General features: G+C 41.6%; 1 protein-coding gene across 2 annotated transcripts in view; it reads left to right on the forward strand.

The window, feature by feature from the left end:
- Window positions 1-19789, forward strand: part of meis1b (Meis homeobox 1 b) — a 59413-nt gene that overhangs the window by 9679 nt on the left and 29945 nt on the right. For both annotated transcript variants that reach the window (XM_053501899.1, XM_053501901.1), the window contains exons 7-8: window positions 2762-2873; window positions 16608-16753. In XM_053501899.1, the coding sequence (XP_053357874.1) occupies window positions 2762-2873; window positions 16608-16753 (258 nt within the window). The remainder of the gene's footprint in view (window positions 1-2761; window positions 2874-16607; window positions 16754-19789) is intronic.

Here is a 19789-nt window from a genome sequence, read left to right on the forward strand (position 1 = left end):
GTGAGATTTGGGGTTGGAGTAGGTGTAGCGGGGGAGGGGATTGTTCTTGCTTTCTCTCTTTTTTTTCCTTCTCATGCATACCATTATAAAAATCTTTCATTTTCAAGAAGCGTTTAATATTTCAGTGTGGTGTGATTTAATACTGGGTCTGAGCTAAAAGCCCCATATTTCCTGGCACCCAGGATCTCATGATTATCAACACCTACCAGTAAACATGTAAATAAATAAACGAGCATCAGTAACAGATTTGCTTTTTGGTGTCTGCGTCCATTCAGCTAAACTCATGTGTGAATCCTTAGCTGCAGCACTGACTCTCAGGGGAGTAGGAGGTAGTCAGTTTGCTCAAGTACCCTTGCAAATCTCGTTTGAAAGAGAAAAAAGAAGCCTCATTTGTTGCATCTGTTGTGATGTCTGGATAAAGGCTGGTGAAACTAAACAAAATAATGTGCAGTGACATTAGTGCTCTGAGGAAATCCTGTCAAGAATGCATGAAAATGTAAACACATATTTGTGATTTTTTTTTTATCTTTAAATCTCTGTAACACCAAGTATATAAAACTTAAGTATATAATCAAGGTAGGTTTTAGCATGAAAACTTTTTTAACGATAACATAGTTAAGGATTCAGCAGTCTTTTCATGAGTGGTGGTGTAACGTGGGAGTGCTCTGTGAGAAAGGCCCAAACACAATGCAAATGCAATGGATTGGAATGCTTCACCGATCATAGCAGAATCAGAATTTCCAGCAAGGAAAATCTGTTCATGGCAAATTAAGTGGCGAAGGAAGAAAATGGTAATGAAAAAGAGAGAGAGGCATGCATAGACGACAAGCGCTGCTCCCTTGGCTGCGTGCTACATGTTTAAGAACTTTAGCTAAAGCTATGCAGAATAGAATGTGGAAAATTGAATTTACTAAACAATTAAGCATTGAATTAATCCGTCCTGCACGGGAGAGGACTGTGAGAGAAAAGAAGAGAGAGAGAGAGAGAGAGAGAGAGAGAGAAGAATGTGGGGGGAGGGGAAGGAAAAGAAAAAAACTGAAGAAATTCCAGCCAACACATCAGAAGGATAGTAAATTATATTAAATATGTTGTTGCGTGCAGTGTATCTCCTACATCCTGTAACTGTCCATCTTCACACACACGCACGCACGCACGCACACACACACCAGCTCCTCTCTCTTTGATGTTTTAATAGACTCCACCCTTTACCTCCAGCTTCTGTGTGTGTGTTCTGGTTGGCTAGTTGGAAGGATGAAGTGCTACTGTGCATTTGGCTGGTCTGTGATCTGGCCGTTTTCTATTAATTAGCTGTCAGATCTGCAGTATCCAGGAGTGGCCAGTTGGTTATAAATAGGCGTGTACCCTGGAAATGTCACTTACCCTCAGCTAAGACCCTCCCCCGTTCCCAGGGGCCTCTGCAGCAAACCTCCCACAAGCCTGCTCTTTTGTTCAATTACAGTTAATGCCAGAGTTTGCCGTTTTTCTCTTAATTATATTTTCATTTGGGATTTGTTGTATGTAAAACATGTTAGGACAGAGAGTTGGTGAGCCTGGTGTTCTCAGTTGAGAACTGGATAATTCCTATCTATAAATACTCAAGTTCCATCAATTTTTTACTCTTTCTTTTGTTCCTTTTTTTTTTCTTTTTTTTCAATAGCTAGAGTTCATGCTGACGTAACAGATTTCTGTCTTAGCATATGGTCTAAATTACCTCTTACAGCATACACTTGGTATGCCGTTGAATACATTTCTGAATACTTTGATCATCATAGCAGTTACTTTTCATTCTAATACATTGTACGCTGTGTGTGTTTTTTTTTTAATTGAGAACAATTACTTGTACAGAAAGTATTAGAGGAAGTCAGATCATTGGAGAAAATGTGAAAAGAATTCCGCAGTCTGCTCTTGCTTTGATTGTTCAGACATTCTGTTATTGTGTTATTAGAATTTTTTTTTTTTTTCAATTTTTATTAATTATTAGACAATCCTAACTCATTTGAAATGACAGCATGTGCAAAGCTCAGAGGAACATGAGCTGTCCTGCATCTTAGGTTTTATTCTTGCTCGACATTACTTTTTGCTGAGACAACCACTGATAAGATGCAACATCTGTTGTGTGTTGTATGACCCTGCATGGGTCTGAGGGTTCCCAGGCTGTAGTTCTCCATTGTTCATGCCTTTTCTCTTTATCCTCATGTCTTTTCCATTTGCCACATGCGTCCGCCCAACAGCTGACACTCCTAAGCCGTTATACACCTAAGTGTCATTGTCTATAAGATTTCGGTCCTCTTTTTTGCCACTCTACAAAGAAAGTCAGGCTCTTATTTGATTTTGTTCAGCTTGAAGTAGCTTGTACGGAAACATACACTTACATACCTTCTGCTTGGGATATACAGTAAGAGAGGTGGTTGAGCAGATCTGTCCATCACTGTCACTGTTTATCATTATGTATGGATGTGCAATCACAAGTCTAGCCACATCACATCTCCTAGCTCTTGTTTTTATATAGGGTCATTTTTTTTTTGCTGTTTGATGAATCGGGTATGCACTGTTGAGGGCAGAATGTTTCGTGCATGTCAGGGTTATACTTGCAGAGAGCGCACATTATGGTGTTAGCTTCCTTGAAAAACAACTATATGAGTAATATCTGATAGCATTGGCTGTTTTTGTGATGTGGGAGTGTAGTAAGTTCTTATCTTTGTACTGTGTCCCTGTGGTCTGATGCCTGACTGTGTGCTCTTTCTGATTTCTCACTGTGCAGACCTCATGGAACAGAGACCATGATGACACCGCTTCAACACGCTCCGGGGGCACACCAGGACCCTCCAGTGGTGGACACACATCACACAGCGGCGACAACAGCAGTGAACAGGGTAGGATTTCTCAAAAGTACTTCATGTAAAAATTAATGTTTGCATGTATATAAATATATACACACATATTTATTTATGTAGATTTTTGCTATAGCTGTCTTACTGGCATTAGATCTGAACATGAGCTAAACAGTGAGAGCTGAGAGGAGTTAAGAGAAAAGAAGCCACAGCAGATGGTACAAGGTTCTTTTTGCAGGGTGCAATGTTTAAGCCCATCAGCTGGTTGTGATAAGAGTGTACACACTAATGAGGCTTCTTTTAGCTGGACACAGCATTTGTGAAGCCGCTGGCGATGACAGTCAAGGGAAAGAGCATCTCGGTTTTATTTACTATTTTATTCCATCCAGGGGCTATGGAATGTCCCTTTCTAAGCAACGCCAGTAAGAAAAGCAGATAAATCCTGCACCACTTTATACTCCGATGATACACCAGTGGAAAACTGAAGCTGAATGTTAAGTTCCCCCTTTTTTAAGTCTATGTAGTAAATCTAAATCCATAACAAACAATGATCACCCTGTTGTTCCAAAGGAGGATCAGAGTGAGGATCAGACAGGCTGGTTACAAACAAACTGTAGGCAAAAAGCATATTTATGTTGTTATTATTGAAGCCAGTGTCAGGAAGGCAATCCCAGGGCTTGAAAGGCAGTAAGCAGAAAAGAGCCAGGTTATATTTCGGGTGACTGAGGACTGACCTCTATGTCCTAGACTTTTCTTATTCGTTTCCCCCCTCTCCTGGATAGTGAAGTACAGCGATAAGCTGTGGCGGTCAGATGGCTGATGACTAATGGTCCAGGCAGGCTGCCCTACTCTGATTGGACTGCTTAATGAGCACATATTGTGAGGGTTTTGGAGCTAGCATTTGCTGCTGACCTTTGCTCTTTATTGACCAAACTGACACTTCATTTTTCAAATATGTCCAATTATAAGCAGGCTTTTAATGTCGCCCACCCCTTCAGTCCCCAAAACTAGCTTCATTGTGTGACTGTGTGTTTGTTATTATCTTTCTAATGTTGGACAACTTGTCCATACATCGGTTCCACACTGTTGTATTTTTGCGTGTTTTGTGGGACAGGAAAGAAGGTTTTTTTGGACAGTGACTCAGTGGCTTTTAGTAATTTTGCTTCTCTACACCACCACAAAATGGATTGTGGATTAGAAATGATGTTATAGTTAAATTTAAGAAAGAGGATTGACATTTAGATTTTCAGCTTTAATTCAATTAAAGTCTCTCCATTTTGACTGATAAACATTTTCTTGGCTAGGTGTGGCTTGTTTCTTTATCATGTCATAACAAACTAAGAAGAGAAAATGTCTGGAGGTAATTTTGCTTCCCGTACATAGGTATTCTCAATATTCTGTTCAAAGAAGTGAAAGAGGCCGTCGTTAGGCTGAAAAAAGCCCTTTCAGAGAGATTATAGAAACTTACATAGGAGTGGCCAAATCAATAATTTAAAATAAGAAGCAACTGACTGGTGAGCTCAGCAACACCAAAAGACCTGGAAAATCACGAAAGGCACCTAAAGTGGAAAATCATATAATTCATTCATAGAAGAGAAAAGTATGGTAAAGAAAAGGCAAGGCTCATCCAAAGCATAAATCATCATCTGTCAAACATGGCGGAGGCAGTCTTATGGCATGAGCATGTACAGCTGCAAGCAGAACTGGGTCACTGGTATTTTGATGATGTGACTGCTTAAAGAAGTAGCAACAGGACTGAAATTCAGCAATGCAGTAGGACTGGTAAGACAAGTGCTTTACAGTAGAGAAGGATAATGACCCAATACTCACCACTAACGCAAATCACCATCTTCTTAAGGCAACAAAATGGAATGTTTGTCACCTGACCGCAACCCAACTAAGCATGCTCATTACTTATTGAAGACAAAACTAAAGGCAGATACACCAACACACATGCAGCAAGTGAAGGTGACAGCAAAAAAGGAGCGGCAAAGCATCTCAAGAGAGGAAACTTAGCATGTGTTGATGTCTATTGGTCTCAGACATTGAGCAGTCAATGACTGCAAAAAATTTGCATCAAAATATTGAAAATACACCTAATATTAATCATTATCTTGGTTTATCCAGTTACATTTGTGCCTGTGAACATAAAAGGAGTTCGTAAAAATGGCTGTAATTCCTAACCTGTTTGTTAAAGCCACTAAACTAACATTACAAGTCTTCTATTCAGTCACATCCTGCCTGCTTTATTGTAAATCCAATGGGGTGGTGTACGGAGGCAAAATTATAAAAATTGTTACTGGATTATGGACCTGACTGTATGTGTTGCTTAAAGCAATGTATGTGATGTGGGAGGGCATTATGCTAATTCGAGTGAGTATCTGAATGTGGAAAGTAGCAGTATTAAGCATATTAGCATTTGTAAAGAGTCACTTTATAATCCTAATAAGTGCATTATTATCCTTTTGGCTAAGACACTCATGGCCACTTTTCCCTGTCCCAAGTGGCTTCCGCCCCCTCGCTCCCCCTCTCTCTCTCTCTCTCTCTCTCTCTCTCTCTCTCTCTCCCTCTCTCTCTCTCTGAGATTGTATTCTTACTGACCTTTTCTGTCTTTCCATGCTCTACTACTTCCTTTCACTGCGCACATGTTGACGAGTTCCTTTCCTCTCATCTATCTGCCAGCATGCACCTAATAAATATTTTTTTTGAAGGCCAGTGCATATGCTCTTCTGTTATGGACATGGTCATTATTAGCAAAGCACTTGTTAAAAAATATAATAATCATAAAATAACCACGAGGGATGGTTATTCTGTGACTTTTAACAGGTTTAAGGTCCAGATGGTAGTATGTACCTTGGGTATATGGACGAGAGAGAGATAGATTTTTGAGTCTTCCCTAGTGAAGGTCTCAGCTCCTTATAGGAGTCCAACTGAGCACCAGTCTAGTCCTTCTTTAATTACAGCAGGTCTATTAGCGAGGTTGGCTCAGCACAGCATATACATGCCCGCCTTTGTTTGACTGCTGCCCTCTCAGAGGACTTGTTGTGGCATTGTACCTAGATCACACCTACTTTCGTGAATGTCTTTAGCTTAAGAGGGCAAAAGAAAACAAATAATTATTTTTGAACCTCTTCAGTTCCCTACCACAGAGCAGCAAGGATTCTAGGCAAGTGCAGATTAAAAAGAACACCCTTGGGCCACACAGAGGAGAGAAGGGATAAGAATTTTAACCCCACCACAAATGGGCAGGGCATAAAAAGAGGACACAAAAAGCATGCTGAGTGTTTTGAAAAGCTTAGGGTTTCATTCGTGCCTACAAAGAGTCCACGGCCAATGCGATGACTAGTTTGATACGTATCAGCAATTACCAGGACCCATTCGCAGAAGAGCCCCCCTTCAACAAGTGTGCCAAGTCAAATAGTTCCTGGGAGGCTCTTGTTATTGTCAGCATGAATTTACATCCATATGGGCTGAGGATAGAAAAATGGCCCGCATAGTCTGCTCTCAACAAACCACCAAGTTCATAAACGCACACAAAACATAAACCACAGGGATTGTCGGCAAACGCAGTCGCTCAGTGGTGTGCAAACAAATAAATATGTTGTCCATTTTTTCAAGGAGATGCAAACAATTCCAGACAAAATTCAAATGCTTGCTTTTTTCAACCAGTGCTATGTAGTAGAAAACGTCTTCCTGTTCCACATAGGAAGCTGTTACATTTTATTTACACACAATTAAGATGTTTTAAGCAGAATAAAGATCCTGAACATTATTTTAACTCATTGATCTGAGCGAGTGAGTGCTATTCTCAACACCACATCGACTTATTTTGCCAGAGGCCCCTATGAAGGTCAGCTTGAGCAAAAGTCCTCATTGTTCCATTGGCCCATAGCTACCGCCTCTGTGCTGGGATTGGTCAGATTTCAGAGCAGGTCAGCAGACAGCGCCTGCCATTCAGCAGTGTGCTTTTAGTCTTGCCCACACAGCCCTTTCCGCTCACGCTCGTCAAACTCACTTGTTAATTGAAACAATTGTCCAACAGACCGGAAGAGCTTGCTTCCGTCTTTGTCTTTCTTTCCTCCTTTTCTCTCAAGGCGTGTGCGCTAGCTTTCTTTACTGTGTAACACTTCTCACATTCTTTTTTTTTCTTTTTGAAAATACACAGATATCTGGTCTTTTAGCTAAGTTTCTGAGCCATTAATAACTTGAATATTTGTCTACATATTTGTCTCTATCTCTTCCCACACTGTGTTTCTCATTATAGTAGCTATGCACTCTGTTTCACATGTAGATGTGCACAAGGCTGGATGTAATCTGGTAAAATCAGATACCTAATGGCTGATTAAAAACAAAACAAAAAAAAAACTATGGGACTTAATTTTTTTTTTTTTTTGATATCTAAGGGTAGGCACGAGGATACAAAACCGCTAAACAGAAAAGCTGTGAGAAAATGAACAGGGAAGCGAGTGTTGATGCAGCAATGGTTAAGGCTTTATTGTTTGGGAATAAATGCATAAACAGGAATGACATAAACAGGAACATCAAAGAGCAGTGTGTGTTTCTCACAGCATGTAGAGAGGAGCACAATCTCCTCTAGGCTGCATGTCTTCTAATGATTTTATGAATCTTCCCTGAAAAAGGGTTAAGCGTAACTTCAATAGCTCAGTGATGGATGATGCAAGGTGATATCAGGCACCAGCAGTGAGTTGCTGTTTATTTAGTGGTTTTCACAGAAACACCTTGAACCAACACTCTTCCAGCATGCTTGTTTTATTACCTGGATAGGGAATGGCACATCCAATCTCAACCTTATACTCATGGTTAAACCATCAAGCCTGGTAAATTGCGGTAGCAGTGCGTAAACTGCCAAGCTCTGCTGAGAGTTACTGCTGTTAATTGCTTTATGACCATGTCACTGATAAAACCAGGGGCAGCATCAGTGTTCACATGCTAGAAAAAGGGGAAACAGCGTAAGTTCCCACAGTGCTTCGCAGTGTGACTTTGGGATTAATCCTGGGTTCTCTGCTGTGTGGGAACAAAAAAAGAGAAAGGGAAAAGTGCAAAGAAGACAAGCAAACAAACCCCTCCCTCTTTTACTCTCCATATATCAAACCTCTTTCGTGCTTTTTGCTCTGTTTAACTGGCAATTATAGGGCTGCTTAAGCACCTTGTCTCACAGTAGATAATGATCATAAAGCTGCAATGATACACTGTCAGTGTGGCGTTTGCGCTGGGATTTAGCGGTCGCTGGGGCACTTCCTTCTGCTCTGTTTGCCCTGAGTTTGACATGTGAACCCTGGCCATGGAGCTTAGAAAGCGGCTTTTATTCTCCTTTCTCTACTACTCTAACTTTGTTTCCCACTTGTCACAGATTTTGGGTGATCTTTTTTTATTGCTCACTGATGCTGCATATCTATTTGAGAACTTTTGCCACACCTTAATGTGTTACGAATGTTTTGACTTCTGCATGGAGGAAATTTGCTGTCGGATATTTAGAACAAGACTGTCTCCAGGTTGTAACTGTGGTTGTTAATGATGCAGACACATTGCTCTAAGCATTTTTTAATCTTCCAAGTGCAAATTGCTGGTATTTGTAAAACACTGATGAACCAGTGGGTCCACGTGATCAACTGATGGTCATTTAAGCCTCAGAAACAATCTTGATAAAAGCAAAATCAAGTGGTACATGAATCAGATCATAGGGTCTTCACAGTTTTTGTGGTTAGGCTACTCAAAACTTAGCATACAGAAATAAAATAAGGGACCTTAATTGATGACAAATAAAGCATTGTATCTTGAACTTAGCATACATTAGATGCATACCTTCCAGCTCTTCAGGAAAAACATAGATAAAACCGAAGAGATAAACTATCAGTGTTAAACTGGTGGATGGAGAGATGAAAAAAGAAAAAAGAAAGTGAAGAAAAGACAACACGCTGAGAGAGGACCACAGACAAGCATTAACACTGTTCTTTTTTTTTTTTTTTTTGCCTTTTTTTGAGAATGGCAGTGGTAGTTTATTTGAAGTCTTTGATAAAGCGATTAGCAAAGACCTTGTCTGCCAAAGAGAGATTTCTCTATTCCAATCTACTCGTTTTAAAAACATTGAGAAGTTTGAGAAGTTGCTTCCAAATAAAACAAGATTAAAATGTATTATTCTCTCAGCAGACATGCGGGGGGAATACGTTTATCTGTTTATCTAATGGCTAATTCTGCTATGATCAGTCCTTGAATAGTACCTCATTCTCTTTCTCTCTCATTCTCTCTCTTTCCCTCTCTCTCTATTTTAGAGACAGAGGTCATCTGGCTTTTTATATTAGCAGTATCACAGTGGTTAAAGCTACAGTATCCAGCTGAAAGCCACAAACAGCATTGTGCTAATTTTAGCTTCCAAAGAGGATGAGAATGAATGGCCTGCTGTTAGTTTGCCATATGCTGTCCTGCCGATAGTGCTGTGTGAGGAATATTTTCCTGTAGATAGTGGCTGAGGCGTGAGTTGTATATAAGGTTGTATTCTGGGCCTGTTTAAATTGATATGTACATTTGGTGACAGCTAGGAGGAGAACTGAGACGTTGGAAAAATGTGTAAAATTCTTTATATCAGTTTTATTTTCTTTAGAGTTTCATCGCCCGGCAGCTTAATCTCGATTATTCTCCGTTTGATTTAGCCCCAATACATTTAGAAAAGATGTAAAACCAGCTTAGCGAATATATGTAGGTTTTATGCTGCTTTTTTAGAGAAACAATAATCCCCAAATCTTATTTCGTATAAACCAATGACTTTAAGAATCAAAACTCACATTAATGGTACTTGTTGTGTGTGTGTGTGTACATACCACAGGAAGCCACTTGGAGTAATGGAATTATTTGCTGTGTCTAGTTGGGGATATGGAGGCAGGAGATGGTGGACTGAGCTGAAGAAAAGCTGAAGGTTGGCAGAATAGGGCTTTCTTTAAGGGGGAGGGCTGTTTTAACAATTGGGCAAAAGCTTGACCTGGGACTGACCCTTCCTTAATTCTTGCCCCTTCCGGAGCTGAGGGCTGGCCTTTTGACATGGATACCTGTTGAGGGATTTAGTGGGAAGAGTGAAAAGGGGCTCTTCTAGGCTTTTTCTAAAGAATTAGGGAGTGAATGAAAAATAACAAACAAACAGAAAAGGGTGTTGCGGGTGTGTGATTGGAGGCGGTGTGTTTATCTTAATGCGTGTTTGTGAAAGAGAGAGTCAGAGCTTTTAGTTGGCTGTGTTTACGAAACACACGCTCTGGGTAGTAACCCGATCGCTGGCTGGTGCTTGGAGTGTGAATGAGTCAAAGAAAGGCAGGAGTGGGACAGATTCCCAAGTCGATAACCTAAATGTAAAGGTTGTGACCAATAGAGGCACACTGGCCCCTGGAGCTTCTTTTGCACTTTGTGCCAAGCATGTGTGTACGTGTTCATGTGTGTGTGTGTGTATATGTGTGTGTGTGTTGCATGTAGGATGTTTGAGGAGGTGCATGCTTTAATGGTATCACTAGTGTCCAGCCGTCCTGTGCTGCTGTAATCAGGAAGTAGACACTCAGACCGGGTCTTTCTTTTCCAGCATAGGGCTTTATCTCCTCAGCTCACCCCCAACTGATAGGACTACAATTCCCTCATATCCCCTCTACACCACTTCCTGTAACTTCAGAAAGCATGCTGTGACACCATGGATAGGACTGAAGTTAATATGACTTTCACAGGACTAACAAACAGGCTCTTTGACATGCCAATTTGGAAGGCAGAAAATACACTCACTGATGTTATGTTTTACATTTCTTTTAGTCTCACACAGTTTTCCTTGTTTTTCCTCCAGTTTGTCCATGCTCCCTCCACATAATTCTTTGTAACGTATCCTTCTACTGGCAACTTCCATGTTAACTCCATTTAGCAAAAGCAGACAGAATATTATTGGCAGTGAAATGTTCCTAATTATCAACTATACTCCACAAAAGGGAATATCCCTGCCTATTAAAACATTTATCTTTGCCTGCACTATTTAGATAGCCACAAGGTAGAAAATGATCTGCTAGAAGCCGATAATAAAGTCTGCTTCACTCCACCACAGGACATACAGTTGTTCAGTAACTGGCCAGAGCATGCCAAAAAAGCATTGTGTACTAGTGGATGCAGTTAAAGCCTTGTTTTCATACGATATTCCTCGGTCTGGTTCTAATATTGCAGTTATGGGATTGAACTAAAGACTAAAAGATCTACTGCAGACATTTCATTTATTATCCACTGAACTTAGAAATAGGCTTTCTGGGTTTTATTGTACCATGTGTGTATTTCTGAACATGCAACACTTGTTTCAGAACTTGCTTTCAGAAGATTAGGCTGATTTGGGCCAGATTGTTCCAGTATTGTTGTTGTGCAAGGAAGCAGTTAAGGGTCCTTTTTGTCATGAGCCATGTTTTTAAAGCACTCTGTTCCTGGTCAGTTGGCCAGGAATTTTATCGAACAAAGCTAGCCTGAATAAGGTGTCAAAAGCTGTCTGAGACAGAAGGCGAGAAAAAAGAATGTATAAGGTATGTGTGAGTGTATGAGAGTCTCAGTGGAATCGAAGGACTCTGAATGTGTTCCCATTTGAACCTCCGTGCCCTGCCTTTTCTCCTGTCTTATATCTTCAGATAAAAAAAAACATTACAAAGGAGGAAAAATCAATAGTTGCACAGTAAAAGTGCTCAACATGAAAGGGTAAACTCACTGGTCTGCACCACCATTCGACAGTTTCTATCCCCCTCACCACGAGGCGCAGAGGAGAAAAGAAAGGAAAGAGAGGAGGACCAGGAGGTGGGCACGAGAAGCAGGAAGAAAAAGGGTGAGAGAGGATAATGTGAGAGAGACAGAAAGAAAGAGAGAGAAAGAGAGAGAGTGGCTTACTGAGTTAATGCTGTGTTTTCTGCCCTTGGGCCCTGGCGCGTTTTTGCAATGTGTCGAGGGCTTCAGTGGAAGTGACCCTTACACAGACACAGTCGAGAGGGAGCCGTAACATTTGCAATGACATTTTTGCCATTACCTATGGGTATGTCAAGCGCCTGATCCCTGAGACCTGGGAAAATGCATGAAGGGCTCACAGCAAGGCCTTGGCATGGGCACCAGCGTGTAATGAGAGATGGAACAATGCTAAATATGGAATACATTAAACACACATTACAGCCTGGGTTCCAGCACAGTAAAGGTGGGCAAAGAGACATGAGCGATGATAAAAGGGTTTGTAATTACATTTGTTTTCATGTATCGAATTATGGTTTTACCAAGCCGGCGTCTGTCAGCATTATTCAAGGCTCTTCAGTTCTTTAAACTGTCATCATTTGCCTCGTTATTTGAAATGAATCACCTTTAATTGCGGATCCTAATCATGAGGCCCTGGAGATTAGTGTTTACACTGGCATTCTTGCTTTGTAATTATAAAAGGAAAAGAAGAAAAAGATGCATGTTTACCTATTTTCAGCAACTGTATGTTTCGAATGCATACACAAATATTCGCACAACTAGACAGGGCAATATCATATCTTTCATCCACAAAGGTTCTTGATAAAACACAACATTATAAGCGCAAATTATACATACAGTGAATCATATTTTAATTCTTTAAAATGTAAACATTGCAACATCCGCTTTACTTTTTTTAGCAAAAGTGTTTTCTTTAGTTCCCTTTTTTCCCGTATGTAGATGATATAAAAGTAAGCGAACAATAATATAACTGTTGAAAATGTCCCATACTGTAGCTCTAATGAAATTATCCAGGAGTTAACCTACACATGATTAGGCATGATTACTGTTTATCAAAATACAGGAAAAGCATTGCTTCTAAATTACATTACAATAAAGTATAAACAGGGTTATAAATAATCCTGTGATACCACTTTATCTATCTTAATCTTAGTGGGATAGGAAGTTTGGTGAAGAACAATAGAGGAATTGGTGGCTGCCTGCTGAAACTGAGTGATGAGGCGCCGGGAGTGCAGAAGCCACTTTGAGAATCTGAGCGTCCCTTGTTGAGAATTCTGCAGGAGGAATTCCTGCATGTTCTGAATATTTTTAGACGGGAGGTGCTTGTGAACCATGCAAAGGCCACTAACCCCCACACACACAACTACCATCACCACCAACAACCCTAACTGCCCTCCCCCTAAACCCCCCTCCCATTATTGCTTAGTCCATTCTGATCATATGAATGGGCTGAATAAAATAAATGCTGCTTTGTCCTGTCTAGCAACACTCCTACCCTTCTGTCTGTCTGTCTGTCTCTCTCTCTCTCTCTGTCTCTCTCTCTCTCTCTCCCTGTGAGTGTGTATGAGTTTGAGAGAAATACAGGGGTGTGTGAATGTGTCTGAAAGGATGTGGAAAGTGACCCACAGGCCTGGATTTTGTAGCACTGGGAAATCCTGAGTTACATTTGTATGTATGTGTGTGTGTGTGTGTGTGTGTGTGTGTGTGTGTGTGTGTGTGTGTGTTAGAATGCTGGGAGCAGACATGTCAATGGCCAGAGGTTATCCAAAAACCCTCCTTTGAATTAATTATATGTTAAAGTTATAAGAAAACTCAAAAACTTCAGCAAACCATGACCTATGAAATTAAAATTTGAGATTGAAATTGAAAGGGTCAAGCAGTTGTTTTCTGTTTTTTTGGCACATGGATTAAAGTCTTGGCTTGAAATGATCTTGCAGATTTATATATTTTTCCAACAAAACAATGGGGAAAATCTGTGGGGGAAAAATATGCACGTTCCATGTGTCTGCTCAAGTGAATGTCTTATATGAAGTTAATGTGATAGCACATTAACTTCAAATAGGCTAATACTAATTTGTAAATCATGAGAAAAATGTCTGACACCTTAAGGTTGTGAGCAAGCCAACAAAGGAACAGGTAGTGCCAATTAAAGTGTCCTTTTGAGTAATCAGATCATAACAGATTACCCTAGATTCCTCTGATAATGTCAGGAAATGCCTTGAGTGGGTAAGAGGGTAGTAGAGAGCGAGAGGGAGAGAGCGAGAGAGGGTGTGTGTGGGGGGGGTGCTCAACGCTGAGAGAGAGAAAGAGGTTGAGGGAGAGTGGTAAGAGGCGAGCAGAAACAGGGAGTGAGCCATCCAGGAGAGCTGGCTGACAAAAGCATGGAGAGGGGGAAGTGTTAACCTGATTTGTGTGGCAGGCAAGCAGGCAGGCAGGGAGAGCGATGTCAGTCGCGTGAGTGTGTATGTGTGTGAGAGAGCAGATCATAAAAAATTCTCTCCCGGTTTGCCGTGGGGCATCCTCCTCAGCCTCTGGCCTGCTCCAGTCACCGGCCTGCTCCCTAATTGCCACACAGACTCCAGCTTACATGGGCAGATGAGATGACATTTTCCCCCTCACTGTCAGTGGCAGGCCGGCCTGCACACCACCCCCACACACCCCTCCGCTAGCTGCTAAGACGCTGTCATAACCCATTAGCAGTTGGCCAAAGTTAGCCTATGGCATTTCCTCACAGCATCAGCGAAAAGGCGAATAAATCTGCCACTGGGGCCTGCTGCTGGTCTAATGAGGCTGTGAGCTTGTTTATGGACCGGCATCATTTTTATGATTATTTCCACCTTTTCGGTCTTGCCACCATTTGCGCACCTTTCTTTGGCTGGGGAGGAAGTAGCTAAGGCTCGGTGTGGCCAATGATGACATTTTGTGAAAATGTGGCTCTTAGCCACCGCCATATGGCTGGCTTCTGTTGATGCCGAAGAGAAAAGATTCGAAATTAGCCCCAGACCTTGCCAAGGTGCATCAGTATCAAATTGCAGTGAAAATGAAAATGCCAATAAAATCGACGGCTTCAGCTACTTTCTTTTCCTCCGTTCTGCCTCGAAGGCACTGGTCCTTGGAGGTCAGGGTTAAGTAAAAATACTGGGGGAAAAGAGGTTAAACAATTCATAGTACAGGGAATAGGAGGAGAAAGAGCGGCTCAAGAGAACAGAAACAACCGAGTTACTTCAGAGATCACACAATCTGTTTCCCACTCGCACCATCCCCCTTCTTTTTTCTCTCAATTTCTCCTCAATCTTACTTTCTTCTTTCTTCCCTTTCACTTTCCATCTTCTACGCTGATGTCTAGCCTTCGCTTCTGTTTTGCTTAGTCGCATGGGACAAGCCCTGGGTTTATTATTTTAAGCTTTGCTGAACATGAACTGGTCTTTACACCGATTTGAGAGCATTTGCTTCCAATGAAAATCTGGTCTTAGATTACAAACCAGCGGTGCCGCTTCCCCTTGCAGGCGGGAGCGAGGAAGTCTTATTTGCCTAAAAACAGTAGGGAGGACAAACTGCTGTTTAAGCCCAACTGTTTTTGGCATCAGTTAATGATGTAATCAAAGCTCACATTCTGTGCGTGCGATGTGACTGAGTGAGTGTCTGATAGAGTGTTTTTGCTCTGTGGGGGTGGCCTGAGAGCCCTGGTGTCTAAAGGGGGGAAATGGGCTCTTCTGTAAAGCAGCACCATTGTATCTACATAAGTCTTCACTTAAGAAATTGCAGCCTTTTCTGGAGCTGCTCTCATGTAGCAGGGCCATGCGGTTAATAAGGAACACAGAAAGCCTCCACTCTCCTAATGGTGTATATAATTCAGATGCCTGCAAGGCATGCTTTCAGGAATTCTTTTGCCTGAGGTAATAGGGAGCAAAGGCCATTTTTAGGCCCTTCATTATTTCACTGAAGCTGGAAAGAAAACTATCTCCAGCCAGATTACCACAGACATTTTCATTAATTATCAATGAGTAAGCCTCATACAAGTACTTAAAGGTGCTGGCGGAGAAAGAGTTAAGCTGTAGCATCTCAAAATGTTTTAGTACAGCACGACGGGAAGACTTCTGAAGTAATTAATGAAGAAATCCTTCGAACTCGGCTCGGCCCAGCTGAGGACAATGCACAAAAGAGAGCTCAGCTGTTGAAAGCCGCAGCTCTCTCAGGTAGTTTGACTCACTCATTTCTTTTATGATGTATTATTTAAAACATTCGAATCAACTGCTTTTCCTCTCGAATAATTATACTAACCATTATAAAATGACAGAGGTGGGAGAGAGTCTCTCTCTATAATTCAGAAATCACACAATAATTGCGTCTGGGAAAAGAGGTGGGTGCTCACACAAGCTCTCATATTCATCATTTGCAGAGCACTGCCTTGCCGTAGCCTAAGTCCTCTTCTGTGTTTCCATGTGGGTCTGGCTGCTGTGTATCTCTCCTTAATGGAGCCTTATCGAAAACCCACAGGTTGCTGTTGGCACTCATGGGGCATTGTTATTAAAATTGGGTGCGTTGAAAAGCCACTGTCTGTGCAGAAGATTCATATTTCTGTGCCCTTCTTTTGTGCTGCAATGTAACTCCTCCACCTAAGGTAAAAAAAAAAAAAAAAAAAAGAAGAAAGCTCTGGGTAAATATTTCCCCACTTCCCCTGATAAAGACTAAATCTTTTTGTCAATGCAGATCCTTCTTAGACTCTGATGGAGTAAACAAATGCGACAGTACACGTCCTTTGAGTGACTGTGTTTACTCTCTCCCTTTCTCACTATTTGTACTGAGGTTCTCTTTTGTTGGAGAAAGGAAGGTTATTTCTAAAAGTATTAAAACTCGCTGCATTTAGAGCTACTGCCTGAAAGCTAGTGCAAATTCCTCTTTTTTTTTTTTTTTTTTAGGGTAAAATCACTACTGTGTGTAATTGTGCATTTGTATTTATAACTGTCACCTGACACAAACAACATTGCTGACAATGCACGCATATCTCTGTGTCTGTTTTTACAGGTGACGGATTGGATAACAGCGTGGCTTCCCCCAGTACCGGTGATGACGATGACCCTGACAAGGAGAAGAAGAGAAATAAAAAGCGAGGCATCTTCCCCAAAGTAGCAACCAACATCATGCGGGCATGGCTCTTCCAGCACTTAACAGTAAGTCAAAAGTAGTGGTTTGTCCATTGTTTTCTTTTAGCCATTTTCTGTCTGCTTAAACACTTAAACGCAAACTGTGTCCATCAAACCGCATCCTGCCTGGATATGTTTTAAAGCTAAGCAAGAAAACAGCTTTGAGCTATAGATGGTAGAGATAAGCATTATTAAGTGAGTACTCTTTTTTTTTCTCCCTAATTTACTCTTATTGGTGCAGCATGAGCAAGTTAATAGGAGGTAACAGGAGTTATATTAACTTCATAAGATTTATGAAGGCAACTAGTTGGTGTGTGTGTGTATGGGTTTATGTGTGTGCGAGAGACACAGCGGTTAGATGTCTGCGGGTGTCCCCACCTGCAATAGGAAAGCACAATGTGTTGATGTGGTCGGCTCTTCCTCTCACACTTGATGAACTTTAGTTCCTCTATTTTGTTCACCACCAACTAATCTGAGCATGGCAAAGACACTGCTTGTCTTATATATCAACACCACTGACTTGAAAAAACTGTTAAGTCACACACAGCATTCACCGGCCTGGTGGCTACTTTTGCACAACCCCAGGTCTCAATTAACCACAGTGAAGTGCTTCCCTCTATGAATATAAATGCTAAACAGATGACTTTATGATTTGCAGACTACACACCTATTATGGCCACGAGTCATTGTTTTGAAGTGTTGAAAGGCAATGTGTTTCCAACCAGAGCGGAGTCAAAAGCGAACCCATTTGATCGTTTCCAAAGCCTGCCCACGTGGTCACCCTCCATTCCCACATCTGTGCCACAGAAAACTACCTCAGGGGCCCCTGAAACCTTCATCTGCCCCTGCCCCCCCCCCCCCCCCCTTTACCCTGACACACACACACATGAAAACACATAGAGTCACTCCTGCTAACCATCACCTTTAGGGGCCCCAAGAGAAAGGTGTGTGAAAAGAAAGCCATTTGCTAGTTCACACACAGTGCACTCACTTGCACTAGAGCTACGAGTGATTGGTGAGAGCACACTGTCTGCTTTGACCTGGTTTACTGGCCGTGTGGAAAGTGCTGGGTTATTGCTTTGTGTGTGTGTGTGTGTGTGTGTGTGTGTGTGTGTGCGTGCGTGTGTGTGTGTGTGTGTGTGTGAAAAAGAGAGAGAGAGAGAGAGAGAGAGAGAGAGCTCTTTGGCGAACAGGCAGTGTAGCTAAATGTGGAGCCGCTGGCGGGGAGGCTGAGCTTCTGCCAACAGTGGCCCCCCTCAACCACAGGAGGCCTCCAGAGCACCCAGTACTGAAAGAGTGAAAAAGAAATAAAGAAAGAAAAAGAGTGGGAGCAGTGGAGGAAAAAAAAGAAAAATAACACAATAAGTTGGAACATCATGCCTGCCAAAATGGTGACTATGCAGAGAGAATGAGGGATAGTGTTGGGGCATGCAGGAAGAAAAACCTACAATATTCTGCTGTACACTCCACATGGCACACCATGCACTGCACACACAGCTGCAAAAAGAAAGCGCAACATTTTCGCATCAAGCAAAATGTGTAAAATTGTGTTGACTGACCAGGAAAAATAGCAGTCCACTCGCCTTCTGTCAGTGCCTGCTTCCGTGAAAAGAGACACCGATAGTCTGTCCATGGGTAAAGAAGAGAAGAGGAAAACAAAAGGGGGAGAACAAATAAATAAATGCAAGTCAGAAGCCTTAGTTGAGCGAGTGTCCACTGCTCCAACAGTTCAGTTTTCAAATAGATCTGGTTTTTAGAGATAGCTGCCGGTGGACATTGACAGGCCTCAGAAACAATGCAGCCTTATGAAAGCGCTAATTTATATCCTAAGATTTGGCTTTTGTAAAGTAAAGGGAGACATCTTCAAGCTGGCACTGTAGATACCCACAAGTCAAGAAAAATGAGGAGGCATCTATCTATGTTACATGAGCCTACCAGAGAAACCATTGTACAGAACCGGAAACATGAGGTGGGTGGTTAGACAAGATTACTCTGCCAGGCTGTGGAGTCAGGGAAATGAGGAGGTTGAAGAGAAAGTGCATAAATAATGGGGAGGGATACAGTAAGCACACCAAAGTGATTGCATATGTTCTTTTGGAGTATTTGGTTCAGTTTATAATGCTCTGTAGATTTATATACTGCTATCAACTAATAAGGCTGTACTTATCACTAGTGTTTTACTCTGCTATAAAGCCCCAGTGTAAACACATTCCAGTAAACTTTGCAGCTCATAAAGAAAGAAAAAGAGAGTTCTTTGCTGTTCTTACTGCAGTTGTTTCTTCTCTAAACTTTGTTTGCTCTGTTTAGTGAATGTTCCAGACATTCGCTGAAGAAATGCAAGACATTGCATCCTGCTTTTTTTTTTAACTCATTCTTTTTCTCCTCCTCTCCCTCCTCATTAAACTTTTTAACATGTTACTTACCTTCTTTTGCAGACTGTACATTCTTCTTTAATTGGCCCCCAAAATGTCCAGCAAATAGATGCCTCTGGCTCAGCATGCCTGTGGTTTTGCACTCAGTTCTCCAATGAAAAGGCAATTTGCAAAATTATGTGATAGAGTAATTAGATAAAATTCAGGCTTCAGATGGTTGCAACCCAGCCGAAGCAAAGCCATGGTGTGGAACAGCAGTGTTCAGCCTCCACATGTAGTTCAGTGTTTCCGTTTATTTGTACACAGAGCTGGAGTGTGGAGGGTGCTCTATCACAGATCGTAAAAATCCAAACCACAGCGCAACATGATGTCCTTTTTTGTTTTATTATCACTTGCTCATGTTTGAAGAAAAACTGCAAAGCACCATTCTTTACCTGCTAATGCAGTTAGGCCCTAAATTATCACATTTTGAACATGCACAATTCTAATAACACTTGTAGTAGCATTTTTTAAATCTTGGCTGAAGCATGCTGTCACTACTGTCAACAGTGCTGCAATTTCTTTTCTTCACCAAAACCAGGTGTGAAAATTGCTATAATTCATCTCTGCAGTGGTTCCTTGGGCTTAGCAGGGGGTATAGGGGCTATGCCCTCTTCAGGAAGTTTGAGGGTGAATTTGTTCCCCACAGTTT

The sequence above is a fragment of the Clarias gariepinus genome, chromosome 8 (genome assembly GCF_024256425.1).
Source record: "Clarias gariepinus isolate MV-2021 ecotype Netherlands chromosome 8, CGAR_prim_01v2, whole genome shotgun sequence".
Classification (NCBI taxonomy): domain Eukaryota; kingdom Metazoa; phylum Chordata; class Actinopteri; order Siluriformes; family Clariidae; genus Clarias; species Clarias gariepinus.